Source organism: Rhopilema esculentum, chromosome 15 (genome assembly GCF_057945365.1).
Source record: "Rhopilema esculentum isolate cy_ngs chromosome 15, ASM5794536v1, whole genome shotgun sequence".
Classification (NCBI taxonomy): domain Eukaryota; kingdom Metazoa; phylum Cnidaria; class Scyphozoa; order Rhizostomeae; family Rhizostomatidae; genus Rhopilema; species Rhopilema esculentum.
Window position 1 is genome coordinate 256,950 of NC_142829.1, and position 18,093 is coordinate 275,042.

The 18,093-nt window shown below is 36.7% G+C and overlaps 2 protein-coding genes across 2 annotated transcripts in view; one reads left to right on the top strand and one right to left on the bottom strand.

Annotated features, from left to right (window-relative positions):
• The window catches only part of LOC135685064 (cation-independent mannose-6-phosphate receptor), a 61,128-nt gene extending 45,650 nt beyond the window's left edge, over positions 1–15,478 (top strand). The window contains exons 20-32 of the mRNA XM_065200813.2: positions 887–1,133; positions 1,494–1,780; positions 2,232–2,306; positions 2,441–2,575; positions 7,697–7,840; positions 9,886–10,062; positions 10,696–10,912; positions 12,643–12,880; positions 13,046–13,185; positions 13,538–13,712; positions 13,959–14,099; positions 14,524–14,611; positions 14,732–15,478. Coding sequence (XP_065056885.2) covers positions 887–1,133; positions 1,494–1,780; positions 2,232–2,306; positions 2,441–2,575; positions 7,697–7,840; positions 9,886–10,062; positions 10,696–10,912; positions 12,643–12,880; positions 13,046–13,185; positions 13,538–13,712; positions 13,959–14,099; positions 14,524–14,611; positions 14,732–14,866 — 2,199 coding nt within the window. The 3' untranslated portion in view covers positions 14,867–15,478. The remainder of the gene's footprint in view (positions 1–886; positions 1,134–1,493; positions 1,781–2,231; positions 2,307–2,440; positions 2,576–7,696; positions 7,841–9,885; positions 10,063–10,695; positions 10,913–12,642; positions 12,881–13,045; positions 13,186–13,537; positions 13,713–13,958; positions 14,100–14,523; positions 14,612–14,731) is intronic.
• On the bottom strand, positions 7,835–9,834 carry LOC148958412 (uncharacterized). Its single transcript, XM_089112727.1, has 2 exons — positions 9,831–9,834; positions 7,835–9,311 (listed from the first exon to the last, which is right to left on the bottom strand). The coding sequence occupies exons 1-2, from the start codon at positions 9,832–9,834 to the stop codon at positions 8,320–8,322; spliced, it is 996 nt and encodes a 331-aa protein (XP_088968853.1). The 3' UTR covers positions 7,835–8,319.
• Positions 15,479–18,093: the final 2,615 nt, after the last annotated feature.

Sequence of the window (18,093 nt, forward strand, 5' to 3'; positions counted from 1 at the left end):
CGTAAAAACTAACCTCAGAAATGAAAATAACAGGCCTTTTTACCTAAGAATAGATATATTAACCCAAAAGTACGAAAATCAATAAATAGGCTTTGCAAACTAAGACTCGGCTCTCATAACTTACATATTGAAACTGGCAGATATGGCAAAAAGGCTATGGCAAAGGAAAATAGAATCGGCACCTATTTTAATTATTTAAAAATGCTATAGAAGATGATTTTCATTCATCGCAATTGTTGATTTCTCGAGTTGGTTTTGTTCGTTTCAACATTCGGCTTGGCTTACAATGAATTATACTTTAGTATAACGAAATATAACTCATTCCCAAGAGGCATAAAGCGCCAATGAAGATCCTATAGCACAAAGGAGCGCCAATGAAGATCCTATAGCACAGAGAAGCTAAAGAAAGTGCGGGGGGGCTAATTTAGGCCGAGGCTTTGATGGGGGATGCAACTTTTCGATCTGTGCGAAAAAATGTCGGGTAAAATGTTGGATCGTTTGGCTTTTTGTTCATTCAGCCTCTCATTTGCAATTGCTGTTGTCTTTCTTACATTCTAATAATAGTAGGGTAATGATCTTTTTTAATTGGCTCTCCTGATTTTGGTTTTTTGCCGTTTTGTTGTTTGGTAATAAGCTAAGGGCTATTTCGACCTTTTCAGTTATATTATAGTAAATCCCTTTACTGCCAAATAAGAGTCATCTTCATGAAAAACATCCCTAGTTGAAGAATGGTACACAGAGAAATGTTTTATTAGATCACAGTATGGCCAGTTAATATATTATTATCCTGTTATTAGAGAGAATTATCCAGACATTTTATAACCATACCCCGATCTATATAACCCCTCTCGTGATTTTATCCTTTGATTTCATTTGCTGTCTAAAGGGTATTGGCGAGCCTGTATTAATAAATGCTAACGGGTGCTTTCATGAGTTCACCTGGACGTCATCTGTGGCCCTGCCGATTAACAAGCAAAGAAAAGTGTCTGGCTCTAACTGCATGGTTGTCAACCCAGTCACTGGCAATGTCATCGACCTCACCCCTCTTAAGATGCGACCTGAAGTACAAGTTGATGACGCCCAAGGAGGCTACTTCAATATTCGTGTTTGTGGTGCTTTCCAGAACGAGCAGCGTATGTAACCGTATTTTGCCTATCGCTAAATGAATAGTTTTGAAAGGCCTGGTACAAAACCTCCTTTTCTCCTAATTGACCGTTTCAGCGTGGTCCCCAATTATCTTTCAAAATCATATATGTTGATTGAACTAGGTTTTACGTTTTCGTTTCAAAGCGATAATATGCCGTTTGGCAAAAATATGTTATTTCCTATCATTTTTTTCGTTAACGATATTTTTGTGGTTCTGTTAATGTGGTTTGAAAGCAGAGATCATTTATTGGTATCTAGATTACTTTCAGCCGGTATATAACAGTGGCCTTTTCTAAACCCCGTAAGTAGAGCCTTAAAATTACATTCCGTTTTGAATTATTTGCTAGTGAGAAGAAAATGTGGAGCAACCTCAGGGGCTTGCAGGCTGAAAAAGGCGGACCCAGGCTACAAAATGAATGCAGGAAACTTCAATGAGACAGTGTTGTACAATAAAGTTCTTACACTGAAATACACGAACGGTGAAAAGTGTGAAAAATGCAATTGCAAAAGAGAAGTGTTGATAACATTTGTCTGTGCGCCGGAAGAAGGGGATGGAAGGCCAATTTTAATGTCATCGCTTGAAGAATGTACGACAGTATTTATCTGGAGAACAAAATACGTTTGTGAAACACAGGTAACGTATCCAACTAAGTTGGATCAAACTTTTCTTGTCGGTTTTCATTTGAAATTGAGTCTGGTATCCGCTCGTGGAAGCTGAATTGCAAGGTACGCTCTCAGATGAATTTATGCATCGCGGCGTGTGTCTAGAGAGACAGCATTTGAAATTGGCACAGAAAGGAAGCGTAGTCTTGTACATTCAGCCATGTCTTGTATCATAAGTCAATATTTGTATAACTTCAAAAGTATATCAGTATAACTTCATAGCTTCACATAAATTCCTAGTTCCATTCTGTTAAATTGTACAGCTCAGCCTGCCCTTTTTGCCTTTATGCGTCGTTAATACTTTTTAGGGACGCGTTTTAGCGACCAACTCTTTACTGGTTTCTTCTCCGTTTAGAGAAAACATTCGCTTTTTCAGATTTGAGCTTACATATTCATTGCATGACTTGGCTTTTCTTTCTCAGGTGCAATGTACTGCCTTTGGAAGTATAAAATCATTCGATATCGGGCGACTGGCCAGGATCAATTCGAACATTGAGGTATGTAGAGGGTTTTAAATCCACTACCATAAGCTCTACCATTTCTCGTCGACATGATTTTGTCAAAACAGTAAATTTGTCGCCATTTTTCATAGTTTTTAATGGTTCATCTGCTAGTGTCAATCTATTGTTAGGTGGTGCCGACTGGTGAAAATGCAAGATACTACATTAATGTGTGCAGAGGTTTAGCATTTGATAAAGAGGCTCCCTGTCCTGTTGGATCAGCAGCATGTAGGATAGTAACGCAGTCTGGAAAACGCCTCGTTGAGGTAAGCCATCGTAAATCAAATTTTACACGCAATGCGTGTGTCTAAAAATCTTTTTTTGAAAGCTGACTTCTTGATCATTTATATTCCAAACAAAGGGCATTTGAAAAACGGAATTAGATTAAATTTGATGGTCTGATTCAAGCATTTTTGCAAAATAAGTCATACATACATACATACATACATACATACATACATACATACATACATACATACATACATACATACATACATACATACATACATACATACATACATACATACATACATACATACATACATACATACATACATACATACATACATACATACATACATACATACATACATACATACATACATACATACATACATACATACATACATACATACATACATACATACATACAAGCAGTCCTAATACAAATAATAAATAAAATCCTTGTTTTTATTGGTTTCTACTCATGCTTCCTTGCAGTAACTAATATTATCTAGTTTACAAGCTTGAAAAGGTGCTTTTGTTGTGACATGATTTTGCCTCTGGTAATAAAAGATTCGACGTGAGTGGCCCTCGATATCTAAGGCTATTTCTTCCGTGTTTGGTTCTTGGTCTTTGAATAATAAGATTGTGTTTATTGCGTCCTCTGTGTGTGCTGCCTTTGAAACATTTCTGTAAGCTTTTTAGGTGCATTTTCGTAGTATATGTGGTGCATTACTAGTGACAAACGACGCTTGTATATGTAGCTGAGATATATCCAGTTATCTGAGGATAAGGGATCCCTTGCAGCAGGAATGTTGTAAATTAATCGGGCTGCTTCAGTGTTCACGGTTAGCTTGTTTTTCACACAACATCCATTGCGCTCTTTTGTTATTGTGTTCAAATGATCTACTACTTCTTCAATTTTTTCCCCACACAGTCTGCGGTCGTATCATCTGCATTTATGTATACTTCTCCGTCTTTCATGCTTTCTGGAGGATCGTTTACCACAATTTTAAACAGTTTGGGACCAAGGAGAGACCCTTGTGGTACTACATACGTAATGATGCCAGCCTGTGATCTTGACCTATTTATCCCTGTGAATTGATCTATCAGTCAGGTAGTACTCTATGATTTCGTAAGCGCTTCCACTTATCCCAAATCCTTGTAACTTTTCAAGTAAGATATGGTGATCAATCGAATCAAAAGCTTTTCTAAAATCTATGAATAATGCACCAACAATTTCCCCTCTGTCAATGATATGCTTCCATGTCTCTATAAGAAGCAAAAGGTGGGTCTCTGTTGATTTGCCTTCAGAGTATCCCCATTGTTTGTCACTGTAAAGTTTTTGTTTTTGTGCATGGTCATCAATTGGTTTGCAATGCTCTTCATCGATATCAATTATGTCTAATGTAGGTGTTACTCTGCTAATAAAGCTATGCTTGGGTTGCTGAGTAGCTGGTAATTTTTTAGCAAAATCTTTGCCGACAGAAGTGAAGTAATCTTTAATCAAGTCTGCTTTGATTGTGTCATCTGTTTTAATCACTCCATTATCGTCTTCAATTGGACCAATCTTCTTATTTGTTCTTTTCCTCTCAACTCTCTTTACAGTATTCCAAAAATCCTTTGAATTGTCTGTTTTCCGAAATTCTGCTTTCCAGTAGTTTGACGCGGCTGATTTCAAGGATTTCTTTGCAAAATTTCTTGCTTTCTTATAACTGTCATGATCATGTTGAGCCTTTGTCCTTTGCCATTTGCACAATAATCTGTAGCGCCTATTCAAAGCTTTTCTCACCTCTGTTGTAATCCAAGGGGAATGAGTTGGTTCTATCTTTAACCTTTCTTGTCTTGACAAATTCATTTATGACATCGTTGTAAAGTAATTACCAAGTACTCCACGCATCATCTACGTCTTCAAATAAGTCACCTATCCACCATGGAGTACTATCAGTTGTCTCTCTAAGTTTTCCTGTATCTTTGTTTTTGTACATTTCTACCCTTATGATCCGAGGCTCTTGCCTTGCTCTGTGTAATTTTATGATGCTGTAGACTAATTTGTAATCGGAGATAGACAACTCTGTGGCACCTGCCTTTGCAATCTTTGAGTCATTTGATGTTAAAATTAGATCAATAAGGGTCTCTGATGTCTTTGCTCTGCGTTCCTAAATCTGTGTGTGCATTCTTGCGTAGAAGGTCTGAATTTAAGTCACCATTATCAATAAATTACTGCGTGTTTGCCAAATTTTAGAGATTACTTCATCAAAAATATCATAAAATTCATTGTTTTCTGGGGCTCTGTAAACAGTGCCAATGAGAAGTCTTTGTGATTTACAGATTACTTCAACCCATATGGCCTCTATCTCATTGTTCTTCAAATCAGGTCTGGGAACTACATCTAGATCTTCTCTGTAGTATACCACACAGCCTCCACCCTTCTTATGTTCTATATCAAACCTTTGAAGCTCATATCCTTCTATTGCAATTTCTTTGTCCTCAATTCTTTGATTGAGATGGGTTTCAGAAATACCCAAAACATCTATATTGCAATTTTGTAGTAACATGTTTATATCTGCAAATCTTCCAATCAAGCTGCAACAGTTTATTTGTCCAACCCTTAGGCCCTGCACGTTCATCTCTGTCCACTGGTTTGCAAACATATCATCTAATTCGTTTTCCTGGGCTGCTTCCTCGTAACAAGCTGGACAATACCGCTGCTCATCATTTTTATTTAACCGGTTGTATTCTTGCTCTCTGAGGTTAACACATTCGGGTGTACCCACTAATCACAACCAACACACTGTATGTCACTTTTTCTAACATGAGTTTTGCACAATGGTCAATGGCATCGCTGTCTTGGGCCTGGATTTTGGCTAACATCTCCTCCAATTATCAGCAAGGCCACCAAAAGTGACAAACTTTGTTTTCTGTCAAGGCCGAGTCCAACTCCATGCCAAGCTGCAAAGCCAACCTGGCGACGATTTAAGCCAACTCGTGTAATGCACCACAGAATTCGATGCAAATCGCTATCGTTGTGCCTGTATCCAACATTCAAATTTCCTCTGAGGATGCCCTTGTATCCAAATGGTAGCTCTGTGATGTTATTTCTCTTCGAAGTCTCGATTGAACGATTGAACGACGATCAGTTTTATGATAAATATCAGATAGCAAAAGAACGTGTGTCAGCCATGATAACACAACAACCAACAGTCGGCTTTGACTGTTAATTGGAAGGCATTGTAGCAGGTTGCCATACCCCAAAACTGCATCATTTGTTCATTTAGCCTTATTGTTTAACCTGACCATTAGCACAGGGCTGCTCGATCAAGGATATTTGTAATAATCAGTCAGAGTTTTACTGGCTCTAGGCGTTTAGAGAGTGTGATGCCATGTAACTGTTAGGATAACAAAATCTAGTCATGACTTCCCTTCGCTCAAACTCAATGATTCTGAAATAGAGCGTGTGGAGATAACCAAGTCTTTGGGTATCATCATCAATGAAGGGTTGAAATGGAAGGACCAATATGAATCACTAACAGGAAAGTTAGCAGGTGGTTTATCATCTTTGAAAAAACTTAAAGACGTTCTTCTTCAATCGACGTAAAGCGATGTAAGTAACGCTCTCTTTGAGAGTCGCCTGCGCTACGGAAGCGTAGTATGGGACAGTATTTCTTTGTCCGAACTTCAAGCACTTCAATGTCTCCAAAACAGATCCCTATTAATTAAAGAGCGCGCAAGGTTTCAGGATTCATTTCCTAAAAATGGCTAAGCATTGTGAATCTTATTTGGTTTGATCACTGTGTTATGGGATATAAGATTGTAAACAATCTATGCCAATGAAAGCTTATGGAATATGTTCCAACAAAGATGTTCTATATCGAACTGTAATACAAGGAATTATAGAGACTTCCAATTTCCTAAGCTAAACCTTGAATCCACCAAAAAAAGATTTTATTACTTGGGCATAAAAGCTAGGAAGGATATTCCAGTTAAAATTAGAGAATTTCTTCACTACATCTCTTTAAAACACATCTATAAAGACATTAGATGTGCCTTGATAATGGATTCAAGCCCCTCAACAACGACTTTCTGGAAGATCGAGTTAGTATAATCTAAGTTTTGGATTTTTTCAAGTTGCATTTTCTTCCGGTGTCCTGTTGCATTTTTATTGTTGATATAATGTAGTTAGGTATATTCGTTTAGCAACGGTTTTTTGGTGACATATTGGACAGGGCTACTGATTTGTATTCAACATTAATGAGCAACATTAATTTGTATGTGTTTATTTTCATGTGCATCTAATATTTGTTGTACGCCACTGTCTCTGTTTGGACTTGTTGCTTTTTACAGGTATGGCATATCTGAATATTATTCTTGTAGTATATAGTTAATGCAAATATTGCTATAGGAGAGTGTTTTAATCCAGACGCTGCCAATGTCACTCACTCTATTCTACTTGCTAACGTGCCTAAAGATCCATTTGAAACACAGTTTAAGTAAGAAGGCAAACAACCGCAACCCTTGATCACGCCAAAGCTGCTAGCTGGCGGACGCTTTTAACTGGAGCAAGTTTTGTTACAGTTGATCTGATCTTGATCATCTAGGGCATTGGCCATTAGCACAGCCATATGCATTAGCATTAACATGTACAAGGAACAGGTTTCTTCCATCAGTTACTCTAGAATACTCGTAGTTCTTTGGTTCTAGTTTTTTATTTCTGTCACATGGAGATTTCTAACGTAGAAAACATTTCAGCAAAGAATTCAATATATGGCAGAACAATCGATGCTATCTTTGTCTAAATTTCTATCTTCATCATGAGAAACAGATGTGATATTAAAAAAAGCAAAATACCATTTGATCGACGTTGTTGCTCATTGAATACTTTGTTATAAATATCCGAAAGGGCAATACAGCGGTTTGAGAAAAACAGCCGTAATTTCCCTCTTCTTTCTTTTCGATGTCGCAGACTTTTTATTTGAGCTTCGTCACACCATTTGTTCTCAGGTTTCACTTTCTGGATGTCTTCAGATTTCTTTGCTGCAGGGTCTCTTCGGATATCAGGTTTTTGGTGATTTTTTGTCACTGAAGAAAGTCGCTAGAAAGTATGAATATTTTTAATGAAACAGCTCTATCGCCGTATTCTATTTAAGAGTCTTGTATTTTTTTAGAATCTTGGGGAGGTCCATTCACCACCACAAGTTACGGATGAGAAGACAGTCATGTTACACTACAAAAACGGGGACTTTTGCTCGATTGATAAGTTAAAAAAATGGAGTACACAAATAGAATTCATTTGCAAATATGGGGAAAAGGTATATCGCATCTTGTTGTTTTAGCTTGTCTTGTCTTGTATTGTCTTGTTTTGTCTTTTCTTGCCTTGTATTGTCTTGTTTTGTCTTGTCTTTTCTTGTCTTTCTTGTCTTGTCTTGTCTTGTTTTGTCTTATCTTTTGGTCTTTTCTTGTCTTTTCTTGTCTTGTATTGTCTTGTATTGTATTGTCTTGTTTTGCCTTTTCTTGTCTTGTATTGTATTGTCTTGTTTTGTCTTTTCTTTTCTTGTCTTGTCTTGTATTGTCTTGTTTTGTCTTGTCTTTCTTGTCTTGTCTTGTCTTGTCTTGTCTTGTTTTGTCTTGTCTTTTGGTCTTGTCTTGTCTTGTATTGTATTGTCTTGTTTTGTCTTTTCTTGTCTTGTCTTGTCTTGTCTTGTCTTGTCTTGTCTTGTCTTGTCTTGTCTTGTCTTGTCTTGTCTTGTCTTGTATTGTATTGTCTTGTTCTTTCTTGTCTTATCTTGTCTTATCTTGTCTTGTCTTGTATTGTCTTGTTTTGTGTTGTCTTGTTTTGTCTTGTCTTTTGGTCTTTTCTTGTCTTCCTTTTCTTGTCTTGTTTTGTCTTGTCTTGCCTTGTCTTGTCTTGTCTTGTCTTGTCTTGTCTTCTCTTGTCTTGTCTTGTCTTGTCTTGTCTTGTCTTGTCTTGTCTTGTCTTGTCTTGTCTTGTCTTGTCTTGTTTTGTGTTGTCTTGTTTTGTCTTGTCTTTTGGTCTTTTCTTGTCTTCCTTTTCTTGTCTTGTTTTGTCTTGTCTTGCCTTGTCTTGTCTTGTCTTGTCTTGTCTTGTCTTCTCTTGTCTTGTCTTGTCTTGTCTTGTCTTGTCTTGTCTTGTCTTGTCTTGTCTTGTCTTGTCTTGTCTTGTCTTGTCTTGTCTTGTCTTGTCTTGTCTTGTCTTGTTATGTCTTTCTTTTCTTGTCTTGTCTTTTCTTGTCTTGTATTGTATTGTCTTGTTCTTTCTTGTCTTATCTTGTCTTATCTTGTCTTGTATTGTCTTGTTTTGTGTTGTCTTGTTTTGTCTTGTCTTTTGGTCTTTTCTTGTCTTCCTTTTCTTGTCTTGTTTTGTCTTGTCTTGCCTTGCCTTGTCTTGTCTTGTCTTGTCTTGTCTTGTCTTGTCTTGTCTTGTCTTGTCTTGTCTTGTCTTGTCTTGTCTTGTCTTGTTATGTCTTTCTTTTCTTGTCTTGTCTTGTCTTGTCTTGTCTTTTCTTGTCTTTTCTTGTCTTTTCTTGTCTTTTCTTGTCTTTTCTTGTCTTTTCTTGTCTTTTCTTGTCTTTTCTTGTCTTTTCTTGTCTTTTCTTGTCTTGTCTTGTCTTGTCTTTGGGTTTTTTTCTTGTTTTTTCTTGTCTTTTCTTGTCTTGCCTTTTTGTCTTGCCCTTTGGTCTTTTCTTGTCTTCCTTTTCTTGTCTTGTTTTGTCTTGTCTTGTCTTGTCTTGTTTTGTCTTGTCTTGTCTTGCCTTGTCTTGTCTTGTTATGTCTTGTCTTGTCTTGTCTTGTCTTGCCTTGTCTTGTCTTGTTATGTCTTGTCTTGTCTTGTCTTGTCTTGTCTTGTCTTGTCTTGTCTTGTCTTGTCTTGTCTTGTCTTGTCTTGTCTTGTCTTGTCTTGTCTTGTTATGTCTTTCTTTTCTTGTCTTGTTTTGTCTTGTCTTTTCTCGTCTTTTCTTGTCTTGTATTGTATTGTCTTGTTTTGTCTTTTCTTTTCTTGTCTTGTCTTGTCTTGTCTTGTCTTGTCTTATCTTGTCTTGTCTTGTCTTGTCTTGTCTTGTCTTGTCTTGTCTTGTCTTGTCTTGTTTTGTCTTGTCTTGTCTTGTCTTGTCTTGTCTTGTCTTGTCTTGTCTTGTCTTGTCTTGTCTTGTCTTGTCTTGTCTTGTCTTGTCTTGTCTTGTCTTCGTACATTTCTTCTCTTCTTGTCTTTTCTTCTTGTCTTTTCTTCTTGTCTTTTTCTTTGTCAGTTTTTGTAATAAAGGCATTGAAAGGTTCGCATACGCATTTTTCTTGCTCTTCAATTAAAGTATCTATTAATATGATTATTTATTTTCAGGGCCATCCTGTTTTCAAAGGCTGTGATAATTGTATATGTACGTTTAGATGGCTGACTTCGGAAGTTTGCGATGAAGTTGAAGAAATCAATGAAACGAATTGCACGGTTACTGATAAAGCTTTAAACCACAAATTCGATCTGAGCCCCTTGAGGAAGCCAAAAAAGGAGAGTTACAAGGTATTCATATCGCAGTCTTCTCTTAAGCTTTCTGAAGCCTCGTATTTTATAACAGATTATAGAGACCATCAACAACGAGTATCAATATCTGATCTCTTTCTGCCACTTCATCTCATAACAAGAAACACATCTTGTCTCAAATGCTCCCGTGCCACTCCATACCTTTTACATTTAATTCCAGAAGAAAGACATTTAATACAGATAGCACATGCCCATTTACATTGAAGGATCAAACCAATTTTTTATTTGCTGAGTAGTATTTAAGGCTGTTTATATTGCTTCTGGAAGTGCATTTCAACTTTTTGGCCCTTTGGAACTCCCTTTTCTTATACCATACTGGCAGCTCTAAATTTGGAATCTTATAAGGTATGGTCTGTGACTCAATGGTGGTGACTTTCTTCTTTTGGTTACACAAATGTCCTTCTTAGAAACAGCATTTTAAGAGTTTTTAAGCTTCTAAAGCCAACATCCCAACTGGTAGATATGCAGTTTTTTCGTGTTAGCAAAGTAATCTTTGTACGGAAAAAATCCGTCTAGGCCAGCCAGTCTCTATCCAGTCTCGTTTGTGGGCGCCATTACAATCAAATGTCAGTCTATTATTTGTTGCTTTTAAACCAAACTTTTATTTTGCAGGTCCGAAGTAGCAAATTCCCATCAATTTCTTACCTACTCAATGTGTGCGGTCAAAGTTTCGTGAATAATGATAACTGCAGTATGGCCGCTGTTTGCAGACTTGAAACAGCAAATGGCGTCACTGTCCATCAGTCTTTAGGATCGGTTAAATATCAGCAACTTCGTTATGATGAAACGCTGAAAGTATTACTTCTGACGTATATGCAAGATAAAAAGGGTTTGTAAAGACTTATTATCTTAAATAAATTATAAAACGTTTTCTATGATTTTACCTCCGGGAACACGTGCTCAAACATATTGTGTAATGAAACACTCAAAAAACCCACGATTGACTTGCTTTCAACGATAGGGTTATATCGGAAGTGGCATTGATTTTTCCTTTCAGTACTCGGTTTCAAGCAAACATTTAATTCCATAAATATACCAGTTTTTCATATTGTATGATACCATACCTTTCTTGACATATTCTTTAATTTATTAAGATAATTGAGAGAGAAAAATTCAGTTTTTTGACTTTTTGCTATATATTACTTAGTATGCTATTAATGCGACAAGTTATTGAAACTAAGTTGTCAATTCTCGCTCAAAAGAAATTGCTTCTATTTCTTTGAGACCACGTGTGGTTTCTGTTAAAATCGCACTCAAACCAGATTGAACTAGAACTCTCTAGCTAGAGCATTTTCGGTAATTTCATTGTTCTGATTAGACCAATCAAAGATCTTGCCAGAAACCTTTAGAACAAAACAGTTTTACCAATATATATGGGCGCAATAAGTTTTCATTCTGGATTCTTGTTTTCTTTAATATTACAAGGAGTCTTCAAGAACACCTTCAACAGCTGTCAGTTAAAGGAAAATTTTTGTTACATTTTGAAATTTTCTACCAACGTTGAGCATTTCTTGCGATAGATTCGTTTTATTATTGGATAGATTTTAGAAGGAAAAATTTTCTCTTAGTTCTAATGTCTGGAAAATATTGGGCTTGCTAGAAAAAAGATACAAAGTTTAGACAAGATAAACAGAAAGTCGACTGTTGAATCTTTTTGCAATTAGTCATCGATATTATCAAGATCAGCATCAAGGTCTGTGACTGTCGCATCTATTTCAGTTATGGCTGTCAAATCAAATCCTTTGATTATCTCATCGGTTTTGTTACTAAGGTAATCGTACAGGTATATGAGACATCTGACATAGATAGATTTTACAATACAGGAGCTAGTTGACCTCAATAGAGCAAAGAGCGCCCCTCTGCACCAGCTTGCTGTGTCATTCCACCCCTTAAAAATTGCAGAGTTTAGAAACGCCAGTGGAGATTCTTTCATAATGACAATGACTGAGACTGAACATGGTGATTATGACGATGACCATGGTGAACTTGGTGAAGGAGATGATGATGAAACTGATGTTTTACACAACGCATTAAAATTCACCACACATTCACCCAACAATAAAATTCGCTCTTTATATGAGAAATTCCAGCAGTACTGTTAATATACAGTATGCTACATATAAGAACACAAAAGAAGCATTATAGCCTCTCCAGCAAGAATGTAAAGATCGTCTGGAAAATATCCTAACTTCTCAAAGATCGCTATTATTACACCTTTTTAACCAACGGTTTTCATAATTCGACAATATTTTTGTCAATAGTGGAAAGTAACATGCTGCATACTATTTGACAGCTTGAATAAGCAAAAACTGAACCAGACTTCCGACCGCTTTTTCTGTTTTTTTCCACAAATCCTCCTTCATGTTGTTGCTGGCTGCAAAACATATTTGCTACATAAATCCATCTTAAATTTCATAGCTTCCTCTCCAAGTGCTGCGTGTCTACCTCTACATCTTTGAGAATATGGTGACAGCTTGAGGGTTTCCACAACGTAGAGAGCATCTTCTTTTTAGGTTTTCTCCCATCATGTTTGATAAAGAATTAGACTATCTTCCTCAGGCGAAAAGACTCCAACGACCCAAGTAACATTCACATGCAACGAAGTGATAGACAAAGGACACCCCATTCTGATAACTGACGTTCAAACGACTTCGATGCGATTTTTTTCCTTTCATTGGCAAACGAGTCTGGCTTGCCTGCCTGCCAATGTACGCACTATAGTCAAATTCATGGGCAAAGATTTTGATACAAAGAAAATTGCAGACAGAGGACACAACTTTTTAACTGAGGATAAGAGGTAACATTACTGACATTATTCTAGAGCAAAAGAGTCATTTTCCAGAAACTATGTATCGCATTCGGTCACATGGTTGTTTAATATCTTACCAACAATTTTTGTTGTTCAGATGATATTTCGGTGCATAAAAGTGACATTTGAAACAATCCATCATTTTCAATTTAGATACCAATACATAGTCAATATATTTGGAGGCATTAAGAGTGAAACTAGTGGATGCCCGCACACTGCTGCAGTTTGCAGAGTATCCAAAACAGCAGATGCTGTGGATGTTTTGGCGCTTGCTTCCACACAAGCTCTTTCGTGTAAGTAGCCCTACTATTTTGGTTCAAGCGGGTATTGTTTTCAGCATAATAATTGAAAGTAGATTGTTTGCTGGATATGTTTGAAACTTCTGTTCCTTTTTCTGAACGTCCTATTAAGTAGGTTTATATTTGAGCTACACCGTAAATGTAAAGTTTCTAAAGGCATCCGACTGATTTCATCTGTCTAATATTCGATAGAATTCATCTTGTCAAATTTCAAGGCCAACTTCCCTAAACTCTAAGGTCTACGAATAAGTGTTAATGTTTGTGATAGTATTTTGTGGTCATTCGTCCTATACGCACATTGTGTCTAATTATTTTAATGATATGTTCTGATGCATTTTGTCCACAGCCAACTCTACAAATATCATAATTGACTTTTCTGGTGGAGGAGGGCCTTGCCCTAATTTGAAGTTTCGAATTGTGATCAAATGTGGTGATGATACAATGCTGAAAATTGTCAACTTTGATAAAAGACGATGTTTGTATTTGTCTTCTTTGACGTCAAAACTAATTTGCAACGAAAGGTAGGTCTGACCCGAACTTGTTTTCTGGATTAAATTTACATGATGTCATTATAAGAATTTATTTTAAATTGAGAAAACTTTCCTTGGAAGAACGGTGATCTTAACCAAAAAAACGTCGATAATCGCCTAGGCAAGACAAAATGTTGTATTATACCATTTTAAACTTTTATTCAAATTGAATAGCATTTAATTAGCGATTCAGACTTAAACAAGCATGCATCCTCTTAACTTGTGCGTTTGTTCCAGGAAACAAGTTCCAGCGATTGTTCCAACTACCAGTCAGAAATCTGGTCCCAGAAATCACCTAGCAGTTATATCAATTATCGTTGTTTCGTGCGTGCTGTTGGTTTTCCTTTTGGTATATTTGCGAAGAAATCCTGAAAAAAGGTGAGGATAACCCTTTTGGACTAAATTTTGTCAAAATCCTTGTCATTAAAACTTTCTCCTTTCCAGTCTCATGTGGTTTTTATGTTTACCTAAACATAAATCGCACTGTGATCTAAGTAAGAATTACACAGTTTGCAAAGTGTCCCCTCATTATTTTGAACATTAGGCTCACTAGTTTCGAAACATTGTATTTTAGTGAGCTTGTCCACATGATCTTTATCAATTTTTTCGAATTAAGGAAATTTTGCCGTTCTTGCGTCTAGGCGTTTAAAAGATAATGTTACAAACGTACTTTGCGGACCTTTCTTTCCTGTTTCTATAAGAGAAACAACTCTTTACTTTTTTTGAAGAAATACTATTTTTTGTAGTTTCTCACCTACTATTCACTCTGCTAACCTGCCTTGTCCCGTCTTATGCTCCATAGAGCCAATGCAGCGTCATGTCTTCGGTACAATGCTAAGAAGTACATATGCTGTAAAGACACTCTAACTCCTGGCTACAAGTACAGAAAGGTAGATTTCCATTTTATGACTCATATGGCACATTTGTGTCAGTATTCGTGATGAGAATGTGAAACTGTGTATGAATGTTTTTCAATTTACATTTGATTAAGCACCATGATTCATTTCTAGGTCCAAGCTCATTCAGAGGACAGTGACATTGAGCAAAGAGAAGGTTTGCTTATTGAAGAGACAGAGATCTCTTCTGAACACTTATATAAAGATAATGATAGTGAAGAATCAGATACCGAGCTGTTGCAGCTTTAATAATCACACGTTTATTAATTAATTTAATGAATTTAGATTTCATAGTTTTATTGGTAAGAATCGTATTGTAAATTTCCTTTCTAAAAATAAATGTGCCAATATGCGAAGATGCTGGTCATAAGGTAGTCATCTCATTATGAGTAAGAATAATTTATGAAAAAATCATCGAAATAGAACGGTTTCTTGTACACATTCATTTGTATAGAATAGGACACTTGAAGAATTGAGTCACGCTTTGAGGGAAGAGCACGTCTTCAATGAAACAATTTCTCAAATCAGCTAAGGGATCTTCTTGGCATTATGCATTTCAGCCTTAAAACATTTTTCAATGTTCTGGACCTATGTGGCGAAAATATATTTCCAATTAAAGGGAACACCGTGAAGAAAACATCATCAGTAATGCGAAAGTAAACTTTATCTAAAGTAACTTTGTTTAAGTGTGAAATTAGAGGGTTTAAAATAGGAAAGGTTTGGCGTTGGGTCGGGGGTTTTCAGCATGTGAAATTTTCTCTCATTTCATTACCGCGCTAGTAATCGATAAACCGTTTATTGCCCTTTTCCTGTTTATTGTCATTCTTCTATGTTATCAATATTTGTTTTAGTGTTAACGTAGCCGGTGTAAACAGTCATCAGATACATTTCTGTTCTGACTGCACAAAATGAGGCGAAGTCATTCCCTGTTCTGTAGATTGGTATCAAAAATGAAAAATACTTTGCTTTTACTATGCTTACGTTTAGACGTTTAATGGTTTCATGTTTCAACGGTTTCATGATTCAACAGTTTCATGTTTCAATGATTTCATGATTCAACAGTTTCATGTTTCAACGGTTTCATGATTCAACAGTTTCATGTTTCAATGATTTCATGATTCAATGGTTTCATGATTCAACCGTTTCATGATTCAACGATTTCATGATTCAACGGTTTAATGATCCAACGGTTTCATGATTTAACAGTTTCACTTTTGATGCCGTCGTTCAGTCTCCTAGAAAGAATAGTAGCACGAAATATTTCATATATGGATTTTACGCCAATTTTGAAAGATTGTCATAACTTCACATCATGCACAGAACTTCACATGTAAGAATACATTATCATTTAGACAATAGCGATTGTTTGTTATTGGAAGTAAAGCGGATCTATCTATGAATCCGATCCCATATAAACGGGCTCTTACTTTATGCATTGTAAAAGCGCTGTTTATCATTTGACTTCCTCTTCATTTTCTACTCTTTTATCTGCATTTCCCATTTATTGTTCGTTTTTTTTTCCGAATATCTCTTCTACTGTCAGCTCTGGTGTTGGTGGAAGCCTAAGGTATCTATATCTTGGTGCTTCCCCATTGTAATAAGATCGCATTGTACAACTGTTTATGAAAGGCTGCAAATAAATATTGCCCGTACTTAGAGATTTTCTCGCTATATTGCTGTCCTTTACTGTGCGTTTTGCATGGAGTGGCCTAATGTTTAACATTTCATCGATTAAGTTTCTCGTGATTCTTAAGCTTTGTGGAGGCGCACCTGGCTGACTACTTTCAAGGAATGCTTCTACTTTTGAACGATAGTCATATGTACTTATATTTTGGTTGTTTATGCCACGCTGTCCCCTTTTTGTTTCTCTGGCTCTGCGCACCAGGACCTCCGCAGATGCCATGGTGTTTCTTTGCTTCTTGGCACTCAACTGTGAAAGACAACTGATCGTTGGATATTCTGTTGCTAGCTCGTGTGCTTTTTCATGTCGCTGACGATGAAATTCAATACCGTGTTGTTCATTTTGTAGCTTTGTGATGGAAATACACCGATTGGGTATTTTGTCAAAGCTCCTTCTGCTTTGCTGGCTGTTTTGCTGGCTGTTTTGCTGGCTGTTCTGCAACAGTGCTCCCCCTTCCTTTGCTATAAAATAAGTTTTTGAATTCTGACCGCTAGGTTCTTGCCTGTTCAACCTTCGATTTCCTGAACCAGGAAAGGCCATGGCTCCGTGAATCCTACTGATGGCGCCCTCTTTATAATTTTCATCTCGTACCCCACCTTTTGAGTTTCTTCTGCTGTCGGCATTGGTGTTGCTTTCACCTGACATTTTGTTATCGTCGCTATCTGGAACTCTGGGAAGATACTTTGTCGGTTTTTTTACCACAGCAAGATCTGTTCGTAATCCTCTCGTCTTTTCTCTTTCTTTGCATTCATGGAGCTGAGAATCACCTTCACAACAAAGTTTGCATGCGTTGTTTGGTCGTTTCTTTCTTTTACATATCATTTTTGTTTATGAAATCTCAAGCTAGACAGTTTTTTCCGCTCGACTTAAGTTCCTCTAGGAACAGAACCAGTCTACTGACTTTTATCTTTTACTGTTTGCAGTTTAAACTTTTACTTAAAGGTTCGATAATTTTGAGTGATTTTCGACAATGTCCATACATAACATCCGTAAAACCGCAATTTAATGTACCAGCCCTTTTACTTTGAAACCAAATTTTTCTGTGGGAATATCCATTTTGTCAATAAACAGCGCTTATTAATGTAGACCAACAACGAAAAAGAGGAGATCGTGGAATTTCCGTGGCTTATAGAAGCCAATTAAAGGTCCAATATAAAAGTAAACTTTAACTTGATAGAATCCGCAAAATCCATCCCGCAGAAGGATTTCAGTAGTTTTGACTGAGAGAGTTTCACGACTTTATCTAAATCGTTGTTGATCCATTCCTCACCAACCTTCAATTAGTAGGGGCTCTGCTTTGGTTCTAACTTTTCATTTTTGTAGTGAATCTCCTGTAACGAAGGGGATAGCAATTTCTGTAACTCTATAAATGATAGAAATCAATGTCGTCAATAGGTTTCAGCATTAGAAGGTAATAAATTTTGCATAATTTTGTACCTGCCTCTTTGATCAAAATCAGTTCAATGTGTCAAGTAAAGGGTGAGATATAGCCAATAAAAGATTTGAATTTTGCTAACGGATATCTAGATGTATTTCAAGATGCTGTTTCAGGCTTTGGGATCAAGGTTCAAAATTTCTAATAAAGATTTGTGACGTCATCACTTAAGAACTCTTTAAGATACCACCCAGATGCCAGATACACACTGGTCACGTAGTCCGCCTTGCTGACAGATACGAGTGAGAACATATTGTATGCAGGAATTTTCTGTGTTGTCTCGTCATCAAATTTGCACGCTTTCTCTTGAAATAGAGAGGGACCCACCTCATGGTTGAAAATTTTGATTCATTGTGGCTT